This window comes from Grammomys surdaster, unplaced genomic scaffold, assembly GCF_004785775.1.
Source record: "Grammomys surdaster isolate TR1022 unplaced genomic scaffold, NIH_TR_1.0 125408, whole genome shotgun sequence".
Classification (NCBI taxonomy): Eukaryota; Metazoa; Chordata; class Mammalia; order Rodentia; family Muridae; genus Grammomys; species Grammomys surdaster.
The window spans coordinates 691583-719152 of NW_021620278.1; the positions used below are offsets into that span (position 1 = coordinate 691583).

Sequence of the window (27570 nt, forward strand, 5' to 3'; positions counted from 1 at the left end):
AGGGAGAGGGAGAGGGAGAGGGAGAGAACATGAATAAATATAACAAATATTATTAAAATGAAGCTGATAAGACTGGTACTGGGAGTAAATAAGTCAATAAACATATAGTGCTTAGAATGGGGTTTGGTCTATACAACACACTCCAGAGAAGCACAGAGAAGGGGCCCGGGCTCAGACAGATGGGCCAGGGGAGGCTCACAGCTTGCCATTTCCTTTCCTGTTGACATTCCACTCCCCTCTCTGGAGCTCTGAAGTTGGAGTCATGTGTAAGGCAATACACAAAGCCCCATACCATATTATTGCTACTGAGAATGGGGGATATGTTGACTTAAGGAATATAGAAATCCTATTTATATTGTTAGGTTTTAGCAGTCCAGCAGAGACGATTTCCTGGGCTGGGTTTGCACCCATCAGTGGGATTCACACCTGACTTGTTTATAGGGGTCAAGGCTCTTTGTAATCTCCCGTATTTGGGGACAATGTGACACTGTGACCGTGACAGCTGGTAGGACTAATGCCGGCAGATGTGCTGCTGGGACTTCAACTTGAGGACAAAGACACTCCAGACATTTTCTTGGTCAACTGCCTCCAGGGTGAGACTACCTGTTTACTTCAGCTGGCTACGGAGGGCCAAGAAGGCTCACTTTATAATGAATTCTGCACAGCTGCGAGCCTTGGGAAAGGCTCCCAAAACGTCATAAATCTGCCTGCATTCTGGGGTTGCTTTATTTTATAAAATAGCCCACAACTTTCAGGATCATTACAGAAAAAGGGCACTAAACAACCAAAGGCTTTGTGTTTTATCCCTGACCCCAAACCAAAATCCATCGTTGACCAGACTTACACTCCTTGCAAACCTGTCACTCTAATGCTAGCTTCAGGACTGTTCACATGGCCAAAGCTGGGTCTATAAGGCTAGTGAGAAAAAGCTGATTTTCAGATGATTTCTGAGAAATGATTATATAATGTGAAAATCCAAAGGAAGAATTAAGAAATTATCTCCCAAAAGCTGGTATCTGGAACAGAGAAGAAAAGTTTGTGGGGAAAAGAAAACTAGAAGCCTGTCTCAGCCAGAGACTGCTGGACATTAAGAAGTCACCTGATTGCTCGCAGCCTGTTTCCTTAGCAGCATATGAGAATGTATTGACTACTTGTTGATAATGTTGCATGAAAAGACAGAACACACAGTAGGACTCATAAAATTAACTGTCTACCCCCCCTTCCTTAAAACAAGTGAGTCAACTTAAAACTCATACATGTGGCTTGGCACAGTTGCTATCACCTTTAATCCAAGCACTTGAGAGACTAAAACACTAATATTATCAAGTCTGAGGCCAGCTTGGGCTGCATAATGAGTTCCAGGCTAGCCTGAGCTATAATCTGAGCCTTTGCTTCAAAAACCCAAATCCTTGCCTGGTGTGGTAGTGTACATCTTTAATCCCAGCACTGGGGAGGCAGAGGGAAGAGAATCTGAGTTAGAAACAAGCCTGGTCTACACATTGAGTTCCAGGATATCCTGGGCTACACAGAGAAACCCTGTCTTGAAAAACAACAACAAAAGCAAACTCAAAACCAAACATAACTCACCCCAACCTGAAAGTACAGTTTTAAAGTTTCACTGCCACAATCACTAATATGGCGTTTGGTGGGGGTGGGGGTGGGGTCTGTGACATGGCTCCCAATAAGAGTGACTCCTTAAGAGCATGTTGGAAACTGGACACAAAAGCATTTCCCCTGTTCTATTCAGATATTAATTTCATGAAATAATGTTTTTTAAAGAAGCAGTGCTAATCAGCTAGAATTCAATATTCAATGAAATTCTTAGAACTGGAGTAATCTCAGAGTACTGCCTTTAGAAAAATTCACCATAGTCAAGGATTTACCATACACATACTCGATATACATAATACACACACACACACACACACACGTATATATACACCATATATATGGTAAATATATGTCATGTATGTATGTATGTATGTATATTACTGGCAAAACACTTTCTCAAAATGTGTTTGTAAAATAACCTCTCCTGTACAGCCACTGCTACACCAGGGTCTCTGTCAAGGCCAAAGCTAGGTAGACTTGGAGGTACTGTGGCTTAAGGGCTTGCTGCTTCAGGACAGCCTGCTCAGCCTCAGGGTTTCTCACATCTTCACACACAGAGGGAAGAGGCTGGAAGGAAGAGGAGGTAGAAAAAAAAAAGAGAACTCCAAAAGAGTGAAAGCTGCCCACCTGGTTCAGGCCTTTCAGCTGAGCTATAGTGGGCCAAGAGAGAAACAAATGTTCCAAGACAGGCGCACCCCTTTCCAGCCCAGATACACCCAAGATGAATGTATATCCCTGGAAACTGTAGGAGCTGGGGCAGGAGGATCAGGTGATTAGGGACAGTTGGGCAGCAGCAAGGCCTCTGGACTGGAAAGGAGGTGAAGGCTGGGAGTTGGGAATGACCCAGGAACTCCTGGGGCATAGGAATGCTGGCAATTTCACCGTGGGGGGACACTGAGAAGCTCTTGGCCCCAGTCACATGCTCTTAGAGGGTAACTGGGAGCTTTGGGGGGACTATACAATGTCTGCATTTTTCTGAGAAGGAAAGAAATGGGTTCAGAGGTCTGCCAGCCACTTTGGGTCCAGCTCTTCCTGGGGGGCAACAGTCATCTTGACATTCAGCTGGCCAATGGCTCAGAAATGGGTGATCCAGTGGTCAAGACTCTGATTTCATTTAAAACTCAAGGAGAGGCCAATTCAGAGTGGATTCCTTATACAGTTCATACAATATCAACCTAAGCTTTAGATCCCTTTGACCTTGGAGACAACAGGTCACCTCCAGTCCCCATGTCTCTTCTCACCAGGTAGGTTTCTTGCTGTTAATCCTTAGGCTTAACCAATGGCTAAGCTCTCACAGAAGCCAAGGCCACCTTCAGCCAGCTGTACCATCTAAAATCAGAGATGGCACTGTCTTGAAGCTTGTGTCTATCCATCAGTCCAATGTCCTCAAGACTATCCTAGTTTTTCATACCAAAAAAGGACTCCACTCTTTGTTCTGACTCTCGACATAGGGCCAGCATAAGCCCCTATAGGAAGGGGTGAAGGAGAACAGCCACGTGTCTGAATGGGAATAGGGTTCAGCAGTGTACTTTCTGGACAGGAAAGAAACAGAGCAAAGCTGGCATCTTGGCCACACCCTTTGGTCTCTATGACAAGCTCATTTCTGCCTGGGACCAGGATGTTCCACCTGTGACAGAGAGCATTCTTTATTTGGTGATAAAACGGTCAAGCTGTCTGTTAATTACGTGCTGCCCAGTGTTAACATGAGCCGGGCTGACTGTCATAGTCCATCAACCCTTGGCAAACTGGTTTGTTTGGTCTGGACAGCAAACAACATTCCACACTACTGGATTTTTTTCTCTCCCAGATCCCCTGCGGCCCTGTCACCCCTCCCCCCCCAAAATCTTTTTAAAAATTACAGTCTGTTCTGCTGTTTCTGGTTACAGTCTGTAAACAATAAGCAATGCTGATGAAATGCGAAAAGCTGAAAATTTGTAAAGCAGAAAGGTCTGCGGGATGTCCCCCATCTGTGTCACATTAAACATGCACTGCACTCAAAAGGTCTGCTAAATTCTGTTGAATCAGGACCCTGGGGTGACATAGGCCAGAAGGGCTCTTCTGCTGTATTTGAAGGCCACTGAACACAAGCAAGGAAGGATTGCAAGGTGGTATTAGGAAGAATGGATATGTAGCTCACTGCAGACTCTGGTTTGTGTATGTTGCAAACTGGCAGGTCATGAAGGAATGAGCACTCAGACCTTTAGTCCTTGGTGGTTAAAGTAAATAACAGGTTTTCAGGACAAGGTGACTCCTTTAAATGGATGACTCTCCACTCGACACTGACACTTGGTGAGATGTTGGGCAAAAGGAAACTAATTTAGTTGATTCCAAGCACTTTACATAGAGGCTCACGACACACACTCTCTCTTAAGAAAATGGCAGACTGTGAGAGAACCATTGGTATGTTTTAAACTGTGGCATTGTGTTGGTCTATGGATGACTTAAACAGAATGAAAGGGTGTATAAATGCTCCAAGGAACCATGGAAAGGCCCCAGCACCATGTATGCTTATGGCATTAGCTCTTGCACATGCATTTCCCATCAGCCTTCGGTTAGAAGATACCAGGCAGGGACTGGGCAGCTGGCACTCAGGGTAGGGCTGTGACTACAGCTATGAACATTTTCATTGGATCTTGGACACGCTAGCCTTACACTGTTTACTAGCATTGTACTTTATGGTAAAGAAAACATATCTTGCTGGAAGTGGGAAACTTGACCAAGGATCTTACTGATTCTTTAGGGCTCAGTAAACTTATTGTATATTGTTTGCTTAAGACACACAGAGTCCATTGCTGTTAGGCATTTGGACACCATGAAGGAATACCAATACTGAGAAGCTTACAATCAAGAATGTACAGTCTACATTCTTGCCTTCTGTGTGTGTGTGACTATTATATGTACATGTGTGCACACACATGTAAGGAGGTCATAAGTTGACACTGGATGCCTCCTTCTGTTGTTCTCCCACCTTAATTTTTGAGGCAGAGTCTTTCACTGAACTTGGAGATCATAAACTTGGCTAACTGGCTAGCCAACAGACTTTAGAAATTCACCTGTCTCCTCCACCCCTCCTTTTACTTGGATCCTGAGGATCTGAACTCAGATCCTCAAGAATATTACCAACAGAGCCATCTCCCCCTGTGCCCAAGATCTACATTCTTTTTAAATATTTATTTACTTTATGCGCATATCTTGCCTATATGTAGGCATGCATGCCTGGTTCTCACAGAAGTCAGAAGAGGGTGACAGATTATAGAACTGGGGTAATGATTGTTGTGAGGTACCATGTAGGAACTAAGCCCAGGTCTTCTGCAAGAGCATCAAGTGCTCTTAACTTCTATGCTCCCTCTCTAGTCCTATGTTATGGATCAGTTTCCTCTGAGATTGAAACAGTACATCTTAATGAGAAGCTCCTTAAGATAGAAAGTAAGCCACTCAGAAGAACTTCAGGAAGTCCCTGAAACTGATCAGATTCACTAGGTCTCCCCCTTCCAAAAAGCAAACAATAAAGACTATTGAGAGTCAATCTTAGACAAGCCAAGTGCAAAGAAGCCTCGGAGGCCAGCCTAGTTTTCTAAAAGAAGCAAACACTAGCTGAACTGCCTGGAAAAGGCTTAAGTCCTTTGAACTACCTGGAAGGACACCCTCCAACTCATTGAGCTCCTTGCAAGGTATGTAGTTCACTCCAGGTTTCCAGCTTTTGTGCTGGGCTGGATTTTGGCAATGCCATTTCTGCTTCTGTAATTAACCACTCACCCATATTCCTGTAACTAACCCCAATAAAACTCACTAGTCTGTTGTGGACTCCTGGTCTGGGGTGAGTAGACGTGTATGTTGTGTATCCCCAGGAAAAGTCTGACACACAGCACCCCACAGTCTATATGATGACTATAGAATCCTACATCTTGTATCAGATGAGTGAGTGCAGCAGCCGAGTGGGAGTGCTATGCACCATGGAGGACTAGAAAAGCATGCGATAGCTTTTTGGGAAGGCCTGGCATCAAGCAGTGGCTTGCTGCACTATAAGGCTAGAAGGAACAGGTTGTATATAGATACTTAAGAATAATCGGCAACAAATAACAAGATTTTAAAAAAAGTCAACAGGTCACATCCCACACAACCAAAACATCTGCCAGTACTCACTTTTAGAGTTTTGGTAAAAGGCATTACTATAGGCAGAGTGACAAAAAGCTTTCATAGTCATGACATAGACTCTAAGGCACATGGACAGGACCTAGCAGTGACTAAGTCACATTTGATCAGCATCTGGAACGAGGACATGTACTACACGGCTGACGGACTGGCTATCTGCATGACTACTGTTGGGGAGGCTGAAGAAAAATCCAGCAAGCTCATCAAAGAGAAAGGCCTATTTGACTTCGGGGCATTTTATTTTTTTCTTTTCTTAAAGAAAAATATTATCTTGTTTTAACAGTTCCTTTAAACATCTCTCAAATCTCCCCTCTCTCCCCTTTTCTTAGAAACATGGTCATACGTAGACCAGGTTGGCCTCAAATTTGCTATGTTACAGAGATGACCTTCAACTTCTGATCCCCCTGCCTCTATCTCCTGAGTGCTGGGATCACAGATGAGTAGCATGCCTGGCTTCTGCAGTGTTGTGGCTCAGTCCTGGGGCTTTGCATAGACCAGGTAACCATTCTACCAGCTGAGCCTCTCCAGGGGCTTTATAAAGATAGGGACAAACAATATGAAAAGCAATTCACAAGTGGAGAAGTGGGAATAGGCAACAGAAATACAGGCAATGACTCAACACTGCTGACTTGCAGAGAAGAGTGAGCAGCAGCAGCGATGACACATTTACTCTGATTGACAGGCTTAAAAGATGAAGTCTCCTTCTTACTATGGTGTCTGGTATAGCAGCTACCCCATAAAAGCTGTGACTTTCGAATGAATGAATGAATGACCAGGCAGAGAGCTGGCTCCACTTCAGGCCTGTAGGTCAAGCACAAACTGCCTCACCTCCCTAGGAAGTGATTTGTAATGTGTCGCTACAGAAAACATGCAACACTCCAATCTAACAATCAAGCTTTTAGACACTGACCCAAGGACAGTGTTTGTCAGCTCTGAGAAGCTGTAAGTGTCTGCAATGGATGAAGCAAGTATATTATGGCATAATTGCCACATATTTATGTTCAAAACAACTTGCTTTTGAAATGGAAAGGTGCTTTTAGTTGAGACGTTGATGTTTCTACTTGGAGCTGCAGGGGCAGCTTGGTAGCAGAGCTAGGATGCTTGAGCTTCCAACAAAACACACACACAGACACACACAAGTGCATGCATGCATGCATTTGTGTAGCACTCATATATATGCACACATTTGTATGTCCATGCATGTGTACATATAGACATGCAGGGAAGTGTCTAGTGGCATTGTACTGGTAACTTTTTGTTGATTATTAATGACCTGTTACACTGAGTTCTGCTCACTCTCTTGAGACAAGGAGGAGGGGAGAAAATAACAGTACCTATTTCAATGGCTTGCTGTTGCAATTAAAGAGCTAACAATCAACACAGCTCCAAACTTTAATGTACATATACAGCATGCTATTTTACTTACTTAAACACTAAAACTATGTTTTTAAGAAACCATGACGATTCAGGAAGCAGTTCAGTTCATAGAAACATGTTTAAAGTACATTCACACACAGTGAAACCACAGATGAGTTCATGTTTCCATTGTAATAACTGTATAGCATATGGGCTAGGTGAAGAAGAAGCTGCTGAATGGCTTTTTTCTGGGAAAGGGACAATCAGAGGGGAATGACCACTACCTATGTCTTCTCCTACAGCCTGACCAGGCCCTGTGTTCCCCTGGATACAGTAAGGAGGGCCATGCATGTGAATTTGCCAAGCTGCAGCTGTCCATAGGACTTATCCCTTGCCTAAGAACTTACTTACTTTTACCATACCGTCTCAGTTTCTGACCCTGAATAGCAGAAAAGAGTATTTCTTCTTATGTGAGTTAGCAAGCTCAGAATAATATGCTCTGACAGAAGAGCTGGAGGTGTTGGCAGGCCCAACAGGGGCCTGGGTATGCATGGTACAGTTGTTAAAGGGTCCCCCAGGTAAGGCGTGCATTGTGAATCTACTAAGAATGGGAAAGAACACATGCAGCTTGCCTCCCAGCATGCCCCAGTCCCAATCCACCAGCAAAGGGAAAAGTGACATCTGGAACTGGTTTTGAGGCTCTCCAGCTGCAGATCCACAAGACTGAAGGGGCTTATGGCTGTCCCTTCTGATTCTCATCAGGGCCGAACACAAGCCAGAAAACAAGCTGGTTCAGAAACTGAATCAACATCACTTTGAAATGCTCTTCACTCCCCAACCTCCTTTGAAAGTAGAATTAATAGTCCAGGTGGAAAGAGATCAAAATGAAAGATAAGGGCTTGGGTCCTCTCAGGTGTATTTTGAAATTTCATAGAGATCAGATGTACCCTGGGTCAGAGTTGACGTTCCTAGCGCCTATCCTCTTGGGAGACAAGAACCAGTAAGACTGAATTCATTTGTATTGTTGGCCTGGAAAAAAAAAAAAGCACACATACAAATTGTGTTAGAAACATGCTATGAGCCAGAGAGATGGGGGTAAGATGCTAGCTAGACACTGCCAGACAGATGGGGCAGTAAGCAAATTCTCCAGATCTGGTGCCAACCACTGCTCACACCCAGCATGTGCCTTTCTAATTGTTTCCTTGTGCATGGGTACACAGGCTTGGACAAGACAGAAAGGTAGCAGTAGACCCTGCCCTCCTGTCAAAGCCTTCCTGGTGCTCAGAGAGAGGCGGGTGCAGCCGAACTTCGTCTGATACTAACAAGGGACACAAAAGCTATGTCCTATTTCTCTCTAAAACTGAGGGTTCCTTTTTTCTCCTGGACCCAGGCATAAACAGCAGACAGTGAGGGCAAGCTTTGGCTAACTAATGATCAAGTTCCTTGGGGAGGGAGGGACATAAGCAAGTCCAGAGCAGCTCTGATGCTGACAAAGGATGAGTCATTCTAGAGGCCAGAAGTGACTCTTTAGTTGTAGTTCTTCGAGGCTCCCTTTCCAAAGGACTGCTCAGACCAGGGAGTGGAACCAAAGTTCCTTCTATGTGGCACAAAAACCATTGAGGTCTTCCTGGTGTTCTGACTGCAGATTTTTGTAGATAAAAATCTCTATGAATCCTAGTTAACATCTGGCTAACTCACGGCATATTCAATGATTAATTATTAAACAGAACCAAAGAAATCCAAAGAGCAGCAAAATTTCTTCATACAATTTGGCCTCATATGGAGGATGAAGAGACACATGCAGTTTGGGTTTAGCAATCGTGTAATGGAGTCCAGATGACAACACTCTCCATGCTGGAGTCACCGTCAGAGTCTCCTGGGGCCTTGAGAGCACCTTAACACTGGAAACATGACTAACAAAGATCTTAGGCTGCCTGGGCACTGTATCTCTTCCCTTACCTCTACAGCCTTTTACTCAGGCCCACAGCACCAAAATAAACAGAAATGCCCTATGGCCTCCCAAGGGGGTCACAGCATGCTGAGCATATCTGACTCAGCAGGCATCCTACACACAGGCTTCCTGTGCCAGCTGTGCAGCAGCTGGTGCTCCCAGGTGATGAGCAGAAACAAGGCTAGAACCAGGGAGTGTCACTGCTGCTTTCTAGAAAGGCAGATTCCGTGCACAGAAGGGAGGGCCACAGTTCCTGGGTACAAAATGTGGTGACCTGGCCTCTGGACATGAGTCAGGGTCCCTCTGTTCTGGAAATGACACACTCAAAACAAGGACAAGACCCCCAATGAGGCTAAGGGAAGGGATGGACTGACAAACAAGATGAAACAATCTCAATCTACTTTCCCTCCTAGGCCTTCTCAATACAGGTAGCTATATTAATTAAACCCATGTCTGTCTGCACATCTGCTCATGCCATAGTTCCTTCTGAGAACTCAGGCTGCCTGGGCCTTGCTGAGAGATCTACTTCCCAATGCCCTCCCTAGTGAGGGGACAGTTCCTTTGAGGCTACTTGGAATACCAGGCCATTCCATAAGGCAGCCTTCTACCTGCTCTGCTTAGCATGGGGCTTGGCCTCAAAGAGCCAGAGAGCAAGGCCCATCCAGAGACTCCACAATGCTATAAAAAGATACAGCATCCAGGCATCAACCACTCTGCCACCAATAGCCTCCTAGGAGACGGCTAGGTTTCCTGTTGTGTCAGCCCCGTTTCCTTCAGCAACATTATACTGCAAACAGAGAGCTGCTCTGAAGAAAGCACCGTGGTGTCCCATTTCTGGGCTGGGGGACGGGGGAGGGATGGAGGCAGACTGCCTAGCTGTTCTGGAGGGGAACATTCCAGCACTGTGCCCCCTCAAAGTGGCTCTCCTTCCCTCTCCCCAGACCTGAAATGCTGTTTGAAGAAAGGAAGCCTGCAAGCTTCCCTGTGTGACCTCGGATGGGCAGGTTCTGAATGGCAGCTGGGTCTATTACATGCCGTGTGAGAGGGTTAAGCAGGACAGCCTCAACTCTTTATAAACTTTTGCCCTGTGGATATGTACTCATTGGCGGCAGTACAAGACTCGAGCTGTATTACACGCCTTAACGATATGGTTCAACTGTCGGTCAGGCTTGGGCCTGGCAACGGGCCAGACCGCAATCAATGGGACACAGAGCCTCCCCCTTTCAGATCATCACGAAGGCTCATATTATCTCCTTTTCGTCGTGCTGGTTAAATTTATGGAGCAGAACCCCGAAGCTGCATTCCTTGGGCCGGGCCGGCCCACGCGGCCCTCCCTCTCTTTGTTCGGTACTGTAAGCGAGCTGTGCTTCGGAGGACTGCAGGGTTGTTAGTTCAGGCCCTGACTGTTTGCTCATGACTGAAATGAAGAGAGTTCAGTGGAAGGGCAAAAGGACAGCCTGAGTGTAAACCCCATCCCAGCAGGCCCTGGGCCCCTATATATAGGCCCCGAACTGCTCTTCAATGCACGACTTCACTTTGTTCTCACAAAAGCAGAATCTTTAGTTCTTTAGTCCCTGGCAGGCTTCTTGCAGAACAGCTACCACGTCCTCATGCATTTGAATCTCCACTTGAACTTTGCTGGGACATCAGGAGGAGGCATATTCTATCTATAGCCAACTTCTAATCTTCCTGGTTCCACAGGAGACAGGAGTGCAAACATTGGCTATTAGCTGATCATACTTTTAATACATAAAAAAAACAAACATGGTTTCCAGGGCTTGACCACCAAAGTAGAATACATGGGTACCACACATGAGTGTGTGCATGCTTGCCATGTCTATTGAGCTGTTGATCTTATGGACTCAAGCAGAAGGCCTCAAGCACTGGATCTTCTGAATAAATAAATCCATTTGTTTGCCTGATCCCAGGGTCTCTGATTGGCACACACAGAGCTGGGTAGCCGGTCTGCTCTGGAAGAGCTTCATTTGGTTTGAGGTTGACCAATGAAGAAGGTCCTCCTTGCCTGGCTCCAGCGGCTCATCTGTGTCCAACCCTGATGGAGAATGTGCACAAACTGAAGAGCGAAGCTGATCCCAGTTTCTCCTACCAGACAACTAGAAACCTGTTCATGTGTATCTGCAGCTCTCTGTGTAATGAGACTGTCTGTCAGGTTGGATTTTAGAGGTCTGGAATGGTTGCTAGTACTCTTCTAACCAGGTTCAAGTATGAGAGAGAGAGTAAAGGAGACACATAGAGGTGAGAAAAAATAAGGTCAAGATCAACCAAAGACACCACAAGAAGACCAGGCAGGAAGCCTCTGAGGGATCACTGACAATCCCCAAATCATTTGAAAACAACAGAGCCCATACCAGAGACAGCACACCTACAGGCATGTTTTAACTCTGGGCTGAGGCAGGCTTGAGCCAGGACTTTGCTTCAAGCTGAAGCTGCTTGCTCCTTCAATCCAAGCAAGCCTCATATTTCTGAGGGACACTCTTGGCTATCCTCAAAGGCTTCTTTGTCCACACCCCAAATACTGAGAGATTGACGAGCCAGTGAATCTGTCATTCCCAAGCCTAAAGCATTCTTTCAAGGGCAGTGCCTAGGAATGAATTGATCATAGAAAACTGTCTCTTGGTTTTTAGAATCTCTCTTGTCTATGGCAATTCTTTTATATATTGCTTATTCTGATTTGATAAAAATATTACTAAGAACCACATTAACAAAAAACAGAAAGTGACAAAAAAAAATAGATTCTTCAAGGAAACTCAAGAGAAATGTGTAATCCATGGGACTTGTCGCCACTTGCTTTCATATGTGGTTAGAGTTCAGTTAGGGCACCTCAACTCTCCAGAGGCAGTCAACAGAGCACTTGTATTACATTGCCACATGAGTCATGCCAATATAGATAAGTGAATGCAGCCTCCTTTAGAGATCATCAGGTAATGCAAAGATTCCTGGAGACCTGATTTGGTCCACAGTGCAACTCTATGCATCAAGAGTCTCTGGAGTATTAAAATTTGTGAAACAGCCTATCCCTGAAAATGAGAGTCTATCACCAGCCAGCAGTGACTGGGAGAACTTATAGGCAGCGGACTTGATGTCTCCACTTCCTGTTGGACCATTTCTATCTTAAGGTCCCTTTTATGACAATATTCCAGGAACATTTGATCAAAAGCAAACAAGGAGACCAGACTCTGAAAATGCAGACTCGCTACTGTGTACCGGTCTCTCTGGCTGGCTGTGGGCTACCTATTCCACTGGCTCCTTGGTGCTGCTACTTATCACCTACATGGTTAGGATAAGAGCACTGCCATGGGACAGGTTTTGGGGACTAGGAGGAAACAGATTTGGGATTTATTTTCTAACTGGTTAGGATAAGAGCACTGCCATGAGACAGGTTTTGGGGACTAGGGAGGAAACAGATTTGGGATTTATTTTCTAACAACACACACATCCACTTTTACTGAAAATACCTCTCAAGATCTTTCTTTCTTTTTTTTCTTGATATTGACCTCTTGACCAGCAGCTAAAACACATAATAAAAACAAAACTACAATAAAACCCAAAACCCTCAAAAAAAAAAAAAAACCCAAAAAACATCACCAATGGGAAAAAAACAAAAACAAAGCAAAGTAAAAAAAAAAACCCAAACCACTGTGAACATTCATGTACGTCTTCAAAAAAGGAGTATGTGGGAAGAAGTCCATTTATAGCAAGCTCCTGGGTGTTACATCTTATTTAGGCTGTAGTGACCTACTCTACCAGTTTGAGTTAGCCTGATATGTCTGCAAGTTTCCCAGAGGTGAACTATGAGGGAGGGCTGAAGCAGTGATGGACAGGCTGGGCCAATGACTCAACTCTTCTGGGTGATTAGATATAGCCAACTTAAGTGGTGGTCAGTCCAGCTGTGGACAGGGATAGAGCCACAATTGCTGAGGAATCTTTTAAGTACTTTGTAGCCTTTTGAAGTGCTGACTTAAATAATGCCTTTGGTTTTAACATAACAGTGCTGAATTTTTATGTCTTGCATGGACTTTTTCCCCAGTATATAGAGAGCCAGCCCTTGTAAGGAGTCCTCTTTCTGATGTTCCATAGGGAACTCAATAGGTGTTCACTATGCCATACACATGTGACCAAGACACAGATGACCCTCTTTTTTTTTGCCACTGGAGAGAATGACATGGATGGGGTGGGCTTGGTCAAAAGCTAGCTGTACAAGCCTACAAACAAAGCTGTACCAAGAGTAGAACTGGGATTTGTGTCTCATAATCTGCAGCCCTGTTCTCATGCCCAGAGACCTATCTACAGCTGACACCCAATGGGAACATCCAGAAAGGCTATTTTGATCACAAAGATCTGAGTCAAGGAAGAAGTGATCCTACACAGATAGATTAAAAGGATATGAACTGCTGTCACTTGAACACAATAAATCAGGGTGATGTTCCAAGCCATCCTGTCAGCCCTCCCACTATAATGTGGGAATAGCAACCCTAAGAATTCGTCCCTGAAACTTAAAAAAAAAATCTGTGGTATATTTGATTTTGATAAAAAAATTTTTTTCTTCAAATTGTCATCAGATAGAATACATTGTATTTACCCCATGGTACCTCAAGAGACACCTCTCTTGCTTAATGCCATTCAGAATTTCCTAGGAGGTTCAAGAGGTGATGTGTTCAATTTCTGGGAATAGGCCAAGTAGGAGGTTTGAAATGAATTGGGAATGAGCATTTATAGTCTAGAGAAAGCTCATCTTCAAAGCATTAGAATAAGCTGCCTGCCAGCTCCATTCTGCCAAAATTATGAATAGGGGACATGACAGGAATCTTTTTAAAGAGCCAAACTTACTGAGGTAAAAACAAAACAGTTTTTCTTCCTAAACATTTAGCCCAGAACTTGAGTACACTGTTCTGTTTTGTTTGTTTTTAAACAGATATTAGGGACCCCAACTGACATAACAATACAATTTGGAGAGTGTCCAGGCAAACTAAGATGCACAGACCCTCCCTCAATAGTGACAATGGCCCTGATGAAATGGAATCTGGTTGTACAATTTAAAACCCTTACACAGTACTTAGCCATAGATTGCCATGCGTCTGGAAAATATAACCGTTTTTGAAGAATGCCTTCCAAACCATGTAATGCTTTTAGGTTGTTTATCCCAAGAGCTGGATGTGCAGCAGTGGACAAAAACGGTCTGTCAGCTGTCACAGGTCGCGTGCCCCGTCCACATTTCCATAAGTGCGCCATCATTCTTGGTCGCCCTATCCCCGGCAGACAACAGATGCCAGTGTTTGGAGACATTTGCTACATAACTCTTCCCCGACAATCCTGGCTCCAGGGCAGATGTCCATGTCATGTGGGGCCTTTGGCTGAACTCTACTGGAACCTAGAGGCATCTCATTTACAGAACACACTAACAACAGTCTGGGGTCACCTGCTCATCACAAGTGTGTTCAGGGTAGATTCGTGGCCTCTGCATACCTTCTCCAGTAGAGTTCTTGAACTTGGGCTGAGAGCCAAGGTAAGACCCACCAGCCTGCAGGTCGAAGCAGGTTCTCAGGTTTAACTTAACTACTGATTGTATGTGATAGAAATGAGAAGGATGAAAACCAAGCGTAGCACACAACTCTTAAGCTTCACAGCACAGTGGGGGATCAGCCAAGGTTTCAGACTGATGTGCTCAGGAGAGACCACTGAGGCAAACACCATTGTTGAGCCATGACTGTGAGACACACACCAGGCTGAGTGGTTTATATAAATTATACAATTCAATCCACATCACCACCCACTGAGGTAGGTATTATTATTATCCCTAGTCCTTATGAGTCAAAGGAATCTCACCTTTGACTAAGGGAGATTCGGAGGGGAAATGGTGGCTTCAGGCCAAGGAACAGGACACTGACTCAAATCATGTACTGCAAACCAGCAGGGCTTTGTGCCACAGAGATGTGGAAGCCACCAGGGCCTAGAGCTTGTTCTCTCTTCTTACTGGCTGTCACGCTTCTGTCCAGCACCAGGAAGAACATGCGGTTTTATGTTCTTCCCACATCTCCTTCTGAGACAAGCCCTTCTCTTTGAAGAAAGACCTCTTGCCCTTCTAGTGTCAAGATAAGAAAACTTTCAGCAACTTCCCTTGCAAACTACAAAACACCCATCAGCACCCGGGATCTAAGTGAGTCGCTCACCAGCTGCCAGCCCCTCTGAATGGCTTTTATGGTTCAAACAGGGGTGGTGACAGGGCCCTGTCACTACCATCGACTTGTGCTCTTTCTTTCATGTTCCTTGGATTTGACAAGAGCCTTCTATAACCTGTTTCTTTACAACACAGAGAAAGAGAGATTAAAGAGCAATACCAGACACAAAGCTGGGGTCAGACTGGCAACAATCATTCTGAGAAAAGGGCCAGAGACTACCTTCACAGATGTCCCAAAGTTACTGTGATGGTGAACTGAATGTAAACCACAGAGAACTGGGCCTGGGTCACAGGAAAAGCTTACAAGTACCAGCAATGTTATTACATATTAACAATACTAAATGTGTAATAGTGATGTGAGCAAAGATAATGCTCTGGGCTTCAGGAAACCAAATCATGCCAGAGCTCCTAGGGAAAGGACAGCACTAAGAATGGACGAATTAGTATCAAGTCTGCATTATAGGGCTTCTGATTATATATGGCAGATCTAGCCCACAGAACCCCCTCAAAGTGGAAGCAAGAGGATGCACATCGCACACACCCAAAGGATAAAGAGAAGGCATCGGCAAGTTTTAGAAGCAAAAAGGCAGATGGACACATAGCGATGAAATGTAAGCCCGGGGGAAGGGAAGCCACAAAGCAGTGAGCTAATCAGTAGGGCAGAACTTGTTAGATTTCAGAAAGATGAGGCCCTAAGGAGCCTTGAAGGCCTGGGTATGAAGGAGAAACAGGAAGGTGTTTGTGTGAGTGGTGAAAGCAGGAGGACTGACGGGTCAGAGCCTGAATGAGGAGGAGTTGGATGCACACACATCCTTGGATGCTGATCTGACCTCCTCCTCCTCCTGTGAGGTAGAGCTTAGCCAATGGGCTTCACCAGGTCATCATCACATGACACTCTGGAGCCCTCTTCAGTCTTACACAGAGGGCGAATAATCACCAACATCCAAGGACTGTCTACTCAGAAAAGAACAAGACAGAAACAAATACAAACATAAGGAAAAAGCTCAGAGCAGGGGTAAGCCCAGAGTTTTGAGGGATGGTACAGAGAATGGCCAGTCCATGGAGAAGACAAGCCTGTAGCTAGAACCAGTCCATAATGTGGATGAAGAGCTAGGTCTAGTAGGAATTTCCATGAGAATGAATGAAACTGATAACCATCTACGTTGTTTCTGAATGTACAGAGAAGTGTTTGTGGGTAAATTAGCAATACACAGATAGGAATTAAAATATACAACATACATTTAAGGATGCATTCAGAAGATGCAGATAGAAAACTAAGCAAACAATATTACTAAAGGCAATCACAGATTGAGGGTGGTGGGGGAGAGAACCATGGACCATAACACACTAACTTTTAAAAAACCTATGGCTTCACTGGGAATACCATATACACAGTTGTCATGTAAAAATTGAACACTGATTTATCAGAACAGAATGAAAGAATTATACTAAAAATGAGAGGAACATGTGCACCTCAATAGAAAGTCTGATGGGGTGAGGGACTAGTGGTTTGCATATTTATTCATTCATTTTAGAATTACAGAGACAGATGACTCCAAATTAAAGACAGCATTAAAATGCTGACAAGTGTTATGGAGGGTGTCTCTGAAGTAGCATCCTCCATCTTCATCAGAGAAGCTGTGACTACCTTCAAGAGAACTTCAGGACCAGGCCTGATGAGTGTGGATATTTCCTCATAGGAAGCATGTGGGGAGGGTCAGTGGAGCCTCATCTCATCTCAGTCACACCCTTCTGTGCCTCTCAGCTAACCGTGGATACTTCTGCCCTAAAAGCACAAAACCTCGGAGTCTTGGAGGTATTAAACACAGAAACTCTGGAAGGGTAAGAGAAGAGGACACTCGACCTGTGCAGCTATGGGGATAGTATCATCAGTTCTTCAGTGAGACTTTTTGATGGTGTGGATGGTCTGGAGTCACCCATGGCAATCCTGTAAGTTACTTGCCACCCATACTTTGTAAGCCCATTAAATGTCCTGATACCCCAAGCTGGACTTCAGTGGACTCATACTGTAGTTTGTTGTTTGTGCCTTAGAAAGAGGGGGTGGGGTATACATTTGTTTACAGCTCTCCAGGGAGAGAGTTCCCACAATAGGGAGGCGGCCCCTTGAGCTTCAGCAATCAGGAACAGGGAAAGGTGGGCAGAAGAGTATAGGGTTAGCTACTGAGACATTAGAAAGTCTTTTGGCTTAGTAAAGAAAGTTAAAATGTTGAAGTTGGTGGTAGCATTGTTTGTAATCCCAACATTTGGGAGACAGAGGCAGAAGAACCAAGAGCTCCAGGCTAGCCTCCGATCAAGGCCAGCCTGGAATGAGCAAGAGACTGTGCCTTAACACCCTCTCACCCCAAAGAGAAGCTATCTCTTTAAATCAAGACTTATTTTAAGGGCTGGTGAGATGGCTCAGTGGTTAAGAGTACTGGCTGCCCTTCCAAAGATCCCAAGTTCAATTCCCAGCAACCACATGGTGGCTCACAACCATGGGATCTGATTGCCTCTTTTGGCATACAGGTTTAGATGTAGATAGAGTCCACATATATAAAATATATTATATATAAATTATATATAAATATATTATATATAAATTATAATATATATATATATATATATATATATATATATATATATATATATATTATTTTAAAGAAAAAAGCTTTTTTTTTTTTTAAATTAGAAAACAGTTCAGGCCAAAAACCATGGTGTGTAAATACGGTTCTTGACAACTGCAAAGCAGATAATGTTTACTGAGTTAACACGATACAAATAACTGAAACATCAGAGAATCATCTATTGACTTTAAAAACAGTGATTAAACTATTTGTTTTGAAAGTGTTGCTATAAACCTGGAAGTAAATGGTGGGGAATGGATATGTACACGGCACCTATAACTGCCCACGGCTCTAGTTTTACCCCTGTAAAGCCATTAAATTACTAGCACTACCTGAGCACACAAGAGAGATTAAGAGTATTAACAGGGTGATGGGGATGGCTCAGTAGTTAAGAGCATCAGCTATTCTTCCAGAGGAATCAGGTTTGATTCCCTGCACCCACATAGCACTGCACAACTATCTGTAATTCTAGTTCCAGGGGACCCAATGCCCTCTTCTGTCATCTGTGGGCACCAGGCCTGGTCGTGGTGCACAGACATAGGTACAAACAAAACATCCATCCATATAAGATAAATAGATAGATGTCACTATTACACAAACTAAATGGTTTGGTGATGGCTGATGCTTAACCGGAAAACTCTTCAGAATAGTTTGGCCCCAATTATTCAGATATTCTCATTTAATACTTAAACGCATACAAATAAGAGTTCAATAATCACTGTCTATTGTCAATTTATAGTATTTCTAAGCAACTGTATCTGAAATAATCAGAAGTCAAGAATGGGTGGACCTGAATTAATGGGGTCCTCAGCAGTTCAAACAGGCACAAAAAGACTACCTGAGGTTCTACATCTTCCCTTGAAGGCAATAGTTCTCAACCTTTCTAATGCTGCAACCCTTTAAAACAGTTCTTCATGTTGTGATGATTTCCAACCATAAAATTATTTCATTAGTACTTCATAAGTGCAATTTTGCTACTGTTATGAACAATAATGTAAATATCTGATATGTGACCCCTGGAAAACTAGGTTAAAAACCCTTGCTCTAAGGGATAGCAAAGCACATGCAACAGTTTGCTAGTTTCACAGTAGGAGGTGGACAGGTGTCATCTATTCCCACCCAAATTGTGCCTCTGGGGTCAACTGGTGAAATCTGGGGAACCCAGGAGCCCTGCCCTGGCCATTCTTCCTTACTCAGCAAGGCTGACTGGATTCTAGCCAGGATCCCCAGGACCCAGGCTCTTCAAGAGAAGAGGTGGGGCTCTGTTCTGCTTCTTTGAAGTTTTCTGTGGTCACTGGGATTTTATGATATGACCTGGGTCGCCCCTGCCATTCTCAATGTTTGAAGTCTGTTTGGGGAAAGTGTACCAGGAGCTGACTCCAGTGTGAACCAAGAACAACAGCCTCATAAAAACAGCTTTCCTTCAGGAGTTCAAAGGGCTAATCCAAATGCTGTGGGCTGGCCCTGCTCCACCAGCTTCACTAGGGTTAGAAAGCTACAGAGTAGGCAAGTAAACTCTTTGGAACCAAGACACAGTCCCCCACCACTTGAGAACAGTCAGGGCTGTGCTAACCCAATCCAGTATCTTTCCAACAGGATGAACCTGGGCTCTCTGCTCAGTACTTAATCCTGCCAAAATTACAGTTTGTTGGGTTGGGCAGGGTTAAGGTGAAGGACTAAATTAGGTAAATTATTGTAAGAGGCTTTTCTGGTATGTGATAAAAATCTTACCAATCATTACTTTTTGAAACAGTAAAATTTTGGAGCAAGCCAGGAGGGCTGACAATGGTTGGTGAGAGTCCAAAATGGAGCATTGAGATACTGTTGCTGCCCTCACCTCTTCAAGATTAATCCACCATCACTGATATATGTGCTGTTTATCAGCAAAAGGAGGATCACTACTACATTTAACAACAGAACAGCTTGTTGGAAATTAACCAGGCACAGGTGTACCTGCCACTGGCAGTGTGCATGCACGGTCACTTAAGGTGAGGGAAAGGGACTGCTTTACGTATTTGCAAATCTCTGTGAGTCTTCTTTAATCGAAACAGCTGTATTCTATGTCTGCTCCTACATGCACTCTGTTGGGGGTTCTGCCATTTAATTTTCATGCCATTGTACCCTCATTAGAGATTACCAGTATAGAGCTGTTACGTAACTACAGTTCATGTAGAAGTACATAAATGTAAGAATAGGGTTGTTGTAGAGCTGGGGTCCCCATGCACGCTCAAACCTGCATTCATGAAAGCACTTTAGACGACATAGTTAGTCCATTCAGGATGCTGATTGGTAACACTGTCAACTGACTTGATTATATAAATCCTCTATGGTCAGACAGTTTCATCCAGAGTTTACTGCCACTGAAAATGTGGCTGATCTGATTTTATTCTTCACCTATAAGCCAAATTAGTGAGAAATTTAACAGGATTATGTCTTTGAAAGGTGTTCTAGAAGGGGAAGGAAGGTGCCTAAAGCCATGCAAGTTTACGATCGTTCACCCCTACCATACTATCAAACCTTCTACTAATTGCTGGTCTGCAGCAGAGGATTAATTCTGTGTAGTTCAGAATTCTTCCCATCTGAAGCTCTTTGGGAGAGGGGCTTCCAGTTCCACCTGGAGCCTCTCTTTAAGGAAGATCCCAGTCTCATCCCAGGCAAAGATGCTGCTGTAGTTAGGATTCAAGGTGCATGTGTTGTCATATGCCTCTGAGGCCTTTGCAGTGGACTCCTACAGGCATTAGACAGCTCTGCACAAAATATAGACCTCTCTCTGGGATAATTATGAGCATTGCTTTACTGGAAGTTCAGACTGAAGACCTTGAATGAGAGTCCTGTGAACTCACTGAACATAGGCAAGATGGACCAACAATAGCCAGATCATTGGTTCTCTGGTGGCAGAAAGCCCAACCCTGAGAGCCATCTGTATAGGACATGTTGGTTCAGACACTGAGCCTGTTCTCTTCCCTAAGTTCAGTCAGTTTTTGCTTTGGGAGCAGGATCAAGCTTTTTCCATGAAGTCAGTCATCCTGGCATGCCAAAAATGGCAAAAATGAGACGCTCTCCTTTCTAGAAAGGATTATAATGTACCATGACCAAAAAAGTGGTTTTTCTCCCTCTTAACAGATAATCTTGCATAAAAATGAGTCATGGGATTTCAGAAATGGAAGGCTTTTCTCAAATACATGTGAGCATGAATACACACACACACACACACACACACACACACACACACACACACTTGCCTTTCTCTCGCAGCAGTAGCTCTGAGCTTTCCATAAGTCATGCTATAATGAGGACGGCATTGTCTGGGGCCTTTTGAGTGAAGGGGAGTGGAGGATTTAGAGTTCAGCAAGAGGGAAGAAGTCTGTCTCAGAAAATAAGACTTCTCTACTTGTGTTCCAGCGAGAGAATTTTAACTTATAAGGCATGAAGGCCTGTTAAGATGTTTCTTAAAAATATCTTCTCCTGTAATTCCCTCAGCCTGAGTTCAGACCGGAGTGAGGCAGCCACCGTCATTAATGCAGCTCCTGGCATAGCTTCTGAGGTAGCATGGGAAGACTGAGGAATGAGAATATGCCCTGACCATTTCGAGCTGAGGAGCCATGGCTCTCACTTTATAGCCATGAGCAGAAGACAGATGAAGTGGAGACCATGATGTTCATTATGCCCTGTGGACATCAGAGAGGCCAGACAGTCCCCTTCCTTTGTTAGGATATGGTAATGATGTTCTGGCCTCACAGAAATGGACTCCCAGGCATACTGGAATCTTGCCATGCCCCAGCAGAAGGTCATCAGGCTGACCTACACAACCATCTAGGACAGGGCAAAGAGCCTCACAGTCAAACACAGAAAGCTCCAGCCTTCACGCTATCAATGTCCACATCTGCATCCCTGCTCCCAGTTCAAAAGACTCATCTGTAAGGTACATGCTTGAACTTAAACAAATGAGAGGCAGGGACTGCAGGCTGAATATCCAGTGCATCTTCAGAAGTGTTAATTTTCCTGGGTAGCAAATGAAAACAAACATGGAAAATAAATTCATTTGCAAACTACAGACCAAACAGGAACTTCCAGAGAAATGTTAGACCTGTTCAAACAAGGAGTCTGCTTCTCCATCTCAATGAGAACACTGCTGGGGAGACTGAGAGCACTTACGTATTTTCATGAACACCTTCACTGTTAAGTTCTGCTGTCTGGGAAGTCCCAAAAGTCTGCTGGATGTCTCAACCAAGTCCAAGGCAGAGGTACCCAAAGCAGGAGCACCACAGCCAGGGAAGCACTGGGAGCAGTTCAAAGGAGGTGCAAACTCCGGACCAGAGAGGGCTCTAACTTAGGAAAACCCATTTGGTTTCTCACCAACATGTCATTAACAGTGTCATCAATAAACTTTAGGTGGTGTCTTGGGAGTGTTTTTACTGAAAAAGTCAAAGATACCCCACATAAATTCTCTGTGAAATCAACCCAGGCTTATTCAAAAGCTTCCCAGCAAGTGGAATCTATGTCCCGACTTGGTACAGGGTCCTGGGATTCCTGAGCGTCAGTCCTGATGGCTATATTCTTAAACACTGATCTATCATCATCCTTCAAACTCCCCTTCCTACTTATCTAACTTAAATAACCAGATAAGCCTAACACTCCTGGCCTTTGCTAAATGGGTTTAAATATTTCAAGTTCTGCCAACTCCCTTTTCTTCTGCCTGTTAGGGTCTTGACTAAAAAAGTGAAGAAATATTTTGGAGGAAATCTCTGGAGCTGGCTTCATAAATCTCTGCTACTTTCCCAGCATGCTGTATTGCCAAGAGTCCACAACACAGAGGGGAGAAGTGCAGGCCTAGGCAGGCAGTTCCACCTTCACTTGAAACTAGTCTCTTTCAGGACATCCCCTTAATACCACTGCATTCAAGCAGAGAACCAGGCATGCACATGGCCAGCTGCCCTGCTTGGCCTTGTCTGCTCAGAGAGTGCCAGGCATTCTCATATGGCATCAATGGCACTGCAAGCATCTGTGCCATTTGTATACTTTACTTGAGAACAGACAAATGTGGTCCACTCCACGTAGACTAAAAGACGCACCCTGAGCCAGCAGAACGCTGCCTTGGAAAAAGCTTCCTGTTTCGGTTCCAAACCACACATACTTGTAGAGTTAACAAATGTGTGTGTGGGGGGGGGGCCCCCCGGGATATACTGGTCGGCAACATGGATGCATGGGCCAGAGGCACTGCTGTCCTTGGCCTTCTTCTTCCCCCTCCCTCACTGGCCTTTCTAAGGACTGTTAGACTGCATGGGAACACTAGAAGAAAGTTAGGTGGCTGTCTTTTTGGAATGCCCGACAAGCGGAACTTAGAAGTATTTTAATCTGAAAGGACATAAAGAGGGGGGTTCCCTATAAATAAAACCATGCTCAAATAAACATAAGAAAGAGCCAGTGTTTCCTGTAAAGCTACTATGCAGATGGATTACTGGAAGGAATACTCTTTCACAGTTTTATGACTTACTTCACTATCATCTGCTCAAAAGTTGGGTCATTTAAAACATAGATGGCTGAGATTTAAGCATTCAACAGGATGAAATATGGCAAAGGAAGCAGAGAATCTCTTCCAAGTACAGACTCAGAGGCAGAACTCTTGGACTCTTGGGTTCTGTTCCTGGCGAGCTCCCTGGGCTCAGGTCAGTCTTCGGTCAGAATCTCACTTTTAATCCCTTCAAATCATTTGTTAGTCCCTGTTGTCTAAACAGTGGGGGAAACCCTGAGTAACACCCTTGGATCCTGTTCAATCAGCAGGGATGGCTGGAGATGGTTCTACCTCACTTCCAAGAAGCCCCGGTGATTTATCCCTTGGGTAGCATCAGGATGTTGTGGAGAGACCTTAGTGTTATCAGAGCAAAGCCTAGAGACAAGGACACACTTCTCCACCTGCAGGGAACTCTGCACATGACTGAAGATAATATTGCCCAGCCTTATTGTAGCTCTTCATGCTTCTATATTAAAATAACCCTGATTGGGCTTGAAATCCTTGGGAGGTAGACTATTTAATAGACAGGTATATCTATCTAATCTCTTATTTATAGATGGGAAATGCTGAAATGCTGAGGTGTGGATGGGCTAGAGATCAAACCAACGAGTCAGGTTTAGTAAGTGAGCAGGGTTTGGGACTCTGCCCTGCTGTTTTCTGGGTCAAGTGTTCTGCTCTCTCCAACACATGGCTTCTCATTAATAACTGGGCCTAGAAAAATATGCAGAGGGAGCCAGGTGAAAGGCGACTATTTGCCCTTTGGAAGACCCTGCTCCACCCTTTCAATACAGTAGGGGGCACCATGATTGATCCACTGGCCTGTGGGCACGGCTGCTGTGACTTTCATAGTCACTGAAAAAGCTGAGAGGATAGATTCAAGTGGATAACTCCTCCTCTGAGTGGCCCATGCTCATGGGCCCTTCATTTAGTTCTGTGGCTTGTTTCTAGGTAGAGAGATTATCCAATCAGGGCAAGTGCAGCAGGGGCTGGGCTGGGGTCACACTGTAAGCTGCCTGAATCTGGCTTTACTATCTCTAGCCAGCTGTGTGGCCTTGGATCAACCACAAGGCTTTCTGAACAGTCTGTAAGTAAAGCTCAAAGATGAGCGACACTGGCCAGGTGGAAGCCTCGAGACAGTGCTTGGAACTCTGTGAGAAGCTCACTCTACTAGGTCTGTTCTGCCAGGCTCCCTTGCGGTACTTCTTCCCTTTGCCTGGTCAAGCCTTACTTGTACTCCACACTTCATCTCTAGGAAAAAAATCCGTCCTGATTCCTCAGGCCTCTGGACCAGCCTTCCCTGCCTCCACATTTTCTGATCATCTAGCATCATTCTGCAAATGAAGATGTATATGATTGCTTGTGTCTGCTGCCTTGATTCATCCTAAGTATTCCAAGGCTAGAAGTAGTCTTATTTCCTGCTGTATTCTCAGCCTAGAGTTCATAGGAAAGTTTCAATCAATATTTAATGACTGGAAATAAATGAGTGAATGACAGAAACTGGATGGCACTAAGTCAAACGTTCTGGGGAAATGCTGGGTAACTGATAAAAATGAGAATATTTCTATCCCTACAGCATCATGGTGACATGATTTGTGCTTCTAGAAAGAATACAAAGGATCCTGCAGGCTTGTAAACCAACACTGTGCAAAGGTCAAAACATTTCTCTTCAGTCAACATCATTAACCTCTTTGCAGCACAGAAATCCTCTTTTAAAGATTCAATGTTTAAACAAGTGTATATGTAGGGAGAAGGTGCCTCTGCATGTGTGAGTGTGAGTACTTAATGGCGTTAACGGCACACCCTGAAGCTGGAGTTACAGGTGGTTGTGAGCCACACAACATGGGTGCTGGGAACTGAACTCAGGTTCTCTGCAAGAGCACTGCATGGCTTATCCACTGAGCCCCTTTTCCAGAACCTTAAAAAAAATTTCTTTTTGAGCAAATATTCCAATCCCTTGATATTTTGGTGTTTTAACAAACAAAGAATAGTTCTTTGAGAATGTTTGGGTTCTTCAGTTGTATTTACAGTTTACACTGGAAGAGACCTCTTGTGCTTTGAGCAGAAATAAAGAACTAGCTGGAAATACTTTGGAGGTTTCACTACTGTCTGCCCATCTTCACTGCTACACACATGCCTCAAAATAGACATCAGGGCTGCTTTAGCTTTATATCTGAGAATAGAATGTAGCTTTACTTGTGTGCAGCCTTCACCTCACCACCACCACTTCCCGACACACCCCAAGCAGCTGCTTCTAGATGGAAGACATTTTGACAGAACACAAAGCAAGGGCCTGGTCTATAAGCACAAGCACTTCCCCTACTGCAGCAACATGTCACTGGTGAAGTTCACCAATGGCAGACAATGGCCTTCTTTTTGACTGAAGTTGACTTCCCTTTGAACCTTACTTACTGAAGGAGCAACAGGTATGAGCATAGCCAACCAGCTTCTACAGAGGTTCAGTGCTCCACCTGGGGAGCATCAACTATGCATGCAGTGAACTTCCTTGGGGTCAGTGGAGCCTGTCTTGAAATAGCAACCCTCCTTGTCTCTTTGGAGAAGGGAAGCTAAAACAGACCATTAAACAAACACCTAAGTTAAAGTGGCCGGCTTCTGTGGACTTTGGCACTACACGTGCTATCTCCAATTTCCAGTTCTAGCTGGTATCAAGATAAGTTAATATCTCATAGCAGAACTACTAGCTTGCTTGTGTAAGTTGGGATGGTTCCTTTTTCAAAAGTTGGAGGACTGGCTGGCATTTTTGACTAGAAGGAAACCCAAGAAGGAACAACTCATGTGGTTAACTGCAACTTCATGTATTCTAGAACTACACTGGTCTAGGAGCAAAGACTACCTACCAGCCTTCAGTGAGCTGATGGGTATGAGGGGTACAATTAGCTTGGGGAAACTTAAAATAATATAGCGCTAATTTTGATCTCTCTAATGAAAGAACTAAACATTGTATTTTCTTATATATTTTCAACATAGTATTATCTTATCTATTGATGAAAAACCCGTCCAACTTTTAGTGTAGATGGGTGGAGTGACAGCAGGATTCACATAGCCCAGGCTGGCCTTGAACTTGCTATGACCTTAAACTCTTGGTTCTTCTGCCTGTACTTCCCCAGTGCTAGAATTACAAGCATATGCTATCCCTTCTTCTTGCCATGGTGTGCCTCCTTTTCATATATTTTTATTGTACAAATCAAGACAGTTCTGCTACATGTTTAAGTTAAACAACATAACTAAGTCAGACAGTATATTATTAAACACATCGATGTGGGATAGAGAAGCCTCAGACCTGAGCTCAAAAATAGAGATCAACTCTTGCCATGACACTGACCTGGGACCACTGAGTGTGGCTGTGTCTCTCACTGCCTGAGCTGTTTCAGATGCAAAATCCAGGGCACCTGCCACTGGCTTGGTCACAGTGCCCACAAGTCCCTTGCCAAGGCCAGATATGAAGCCGCTGACTCCTCCTTCTGTTTTCACGCCTTCCACTGTTGATGTTATGACACTGGTCAATCCACCAATGATGCCTAGCAAGAAAAACAAATAAAGAAACAAAAACAAACAAGGTTACTGTCACCTGGCCAAGGTCAAAACCAAAAGTATTTCAAACCAAATTCCCAGTCTGTGCATCTGGAATGATAAAGGCAGTCTGTTGACTTCTAAATAGGCCACACGTCATGGAACCCAAGGGACTTGTCTAGAAAGTCTAGAATCAGAAGCCATTGTACCAGACTGTGAGTTAGAAGGAACACACATCTAGGATAATTTAAAAAAAAATCAAAACAAAACAAACCCCCGGGCTGTATTAAGCATATGGTAGGTAGAGTGCCTGCCTAGTGCACAAAGCCCAGGTTCAGTCCACACTGTTATATAAAACCAGAAACAGTAGCACATCCTTGTAATCCTAATACTAGGGAGGTGGAGACCAGAGACCAAAAATGCAAAATCTTGAATTTAGCTACATAAATTCAAGGGCAGCCTGGAATAAATGAGACCCTGCCTCAAATTGAAAAAAAAATTACAGAAAAATCATCAGTCAATCATTAGTCAATGATTTAATGAAAGAAAAGGTGAGAAATTAATGGTGACCTTTTTTTTCTTATATCCAAAGCCTTAAGTTGCAACAGGCAATAAAGACAGGATGCAGAGAAGAGAATAA

General features: G+C 44.1%; 1 protein-coding gene across 2 annotated transcripts in view; it reads right to left on the minus strand.

Annotated features, from left to right (window-relative positions):
• Vps13d (vacuolar protein sorting 13 homolog D) overlaps positions 1–27570 on the minus strand; it is a 219532-nt gene that overhangs the window by 20637 nt on the left and 171325 nt on the right. For both annotated transcript variants that reach the window (XM_028786006.1, XM_028786007.1), the window contains one exon: positions 26743–26938. In XM_028786006.1, coding sequence (XP_028641839.1) covers positions 26743–26938 — 196 coding nt within the window. The remainder of the gene's footprint in view (positions 1–26742; positions 26939–27570) is intronic.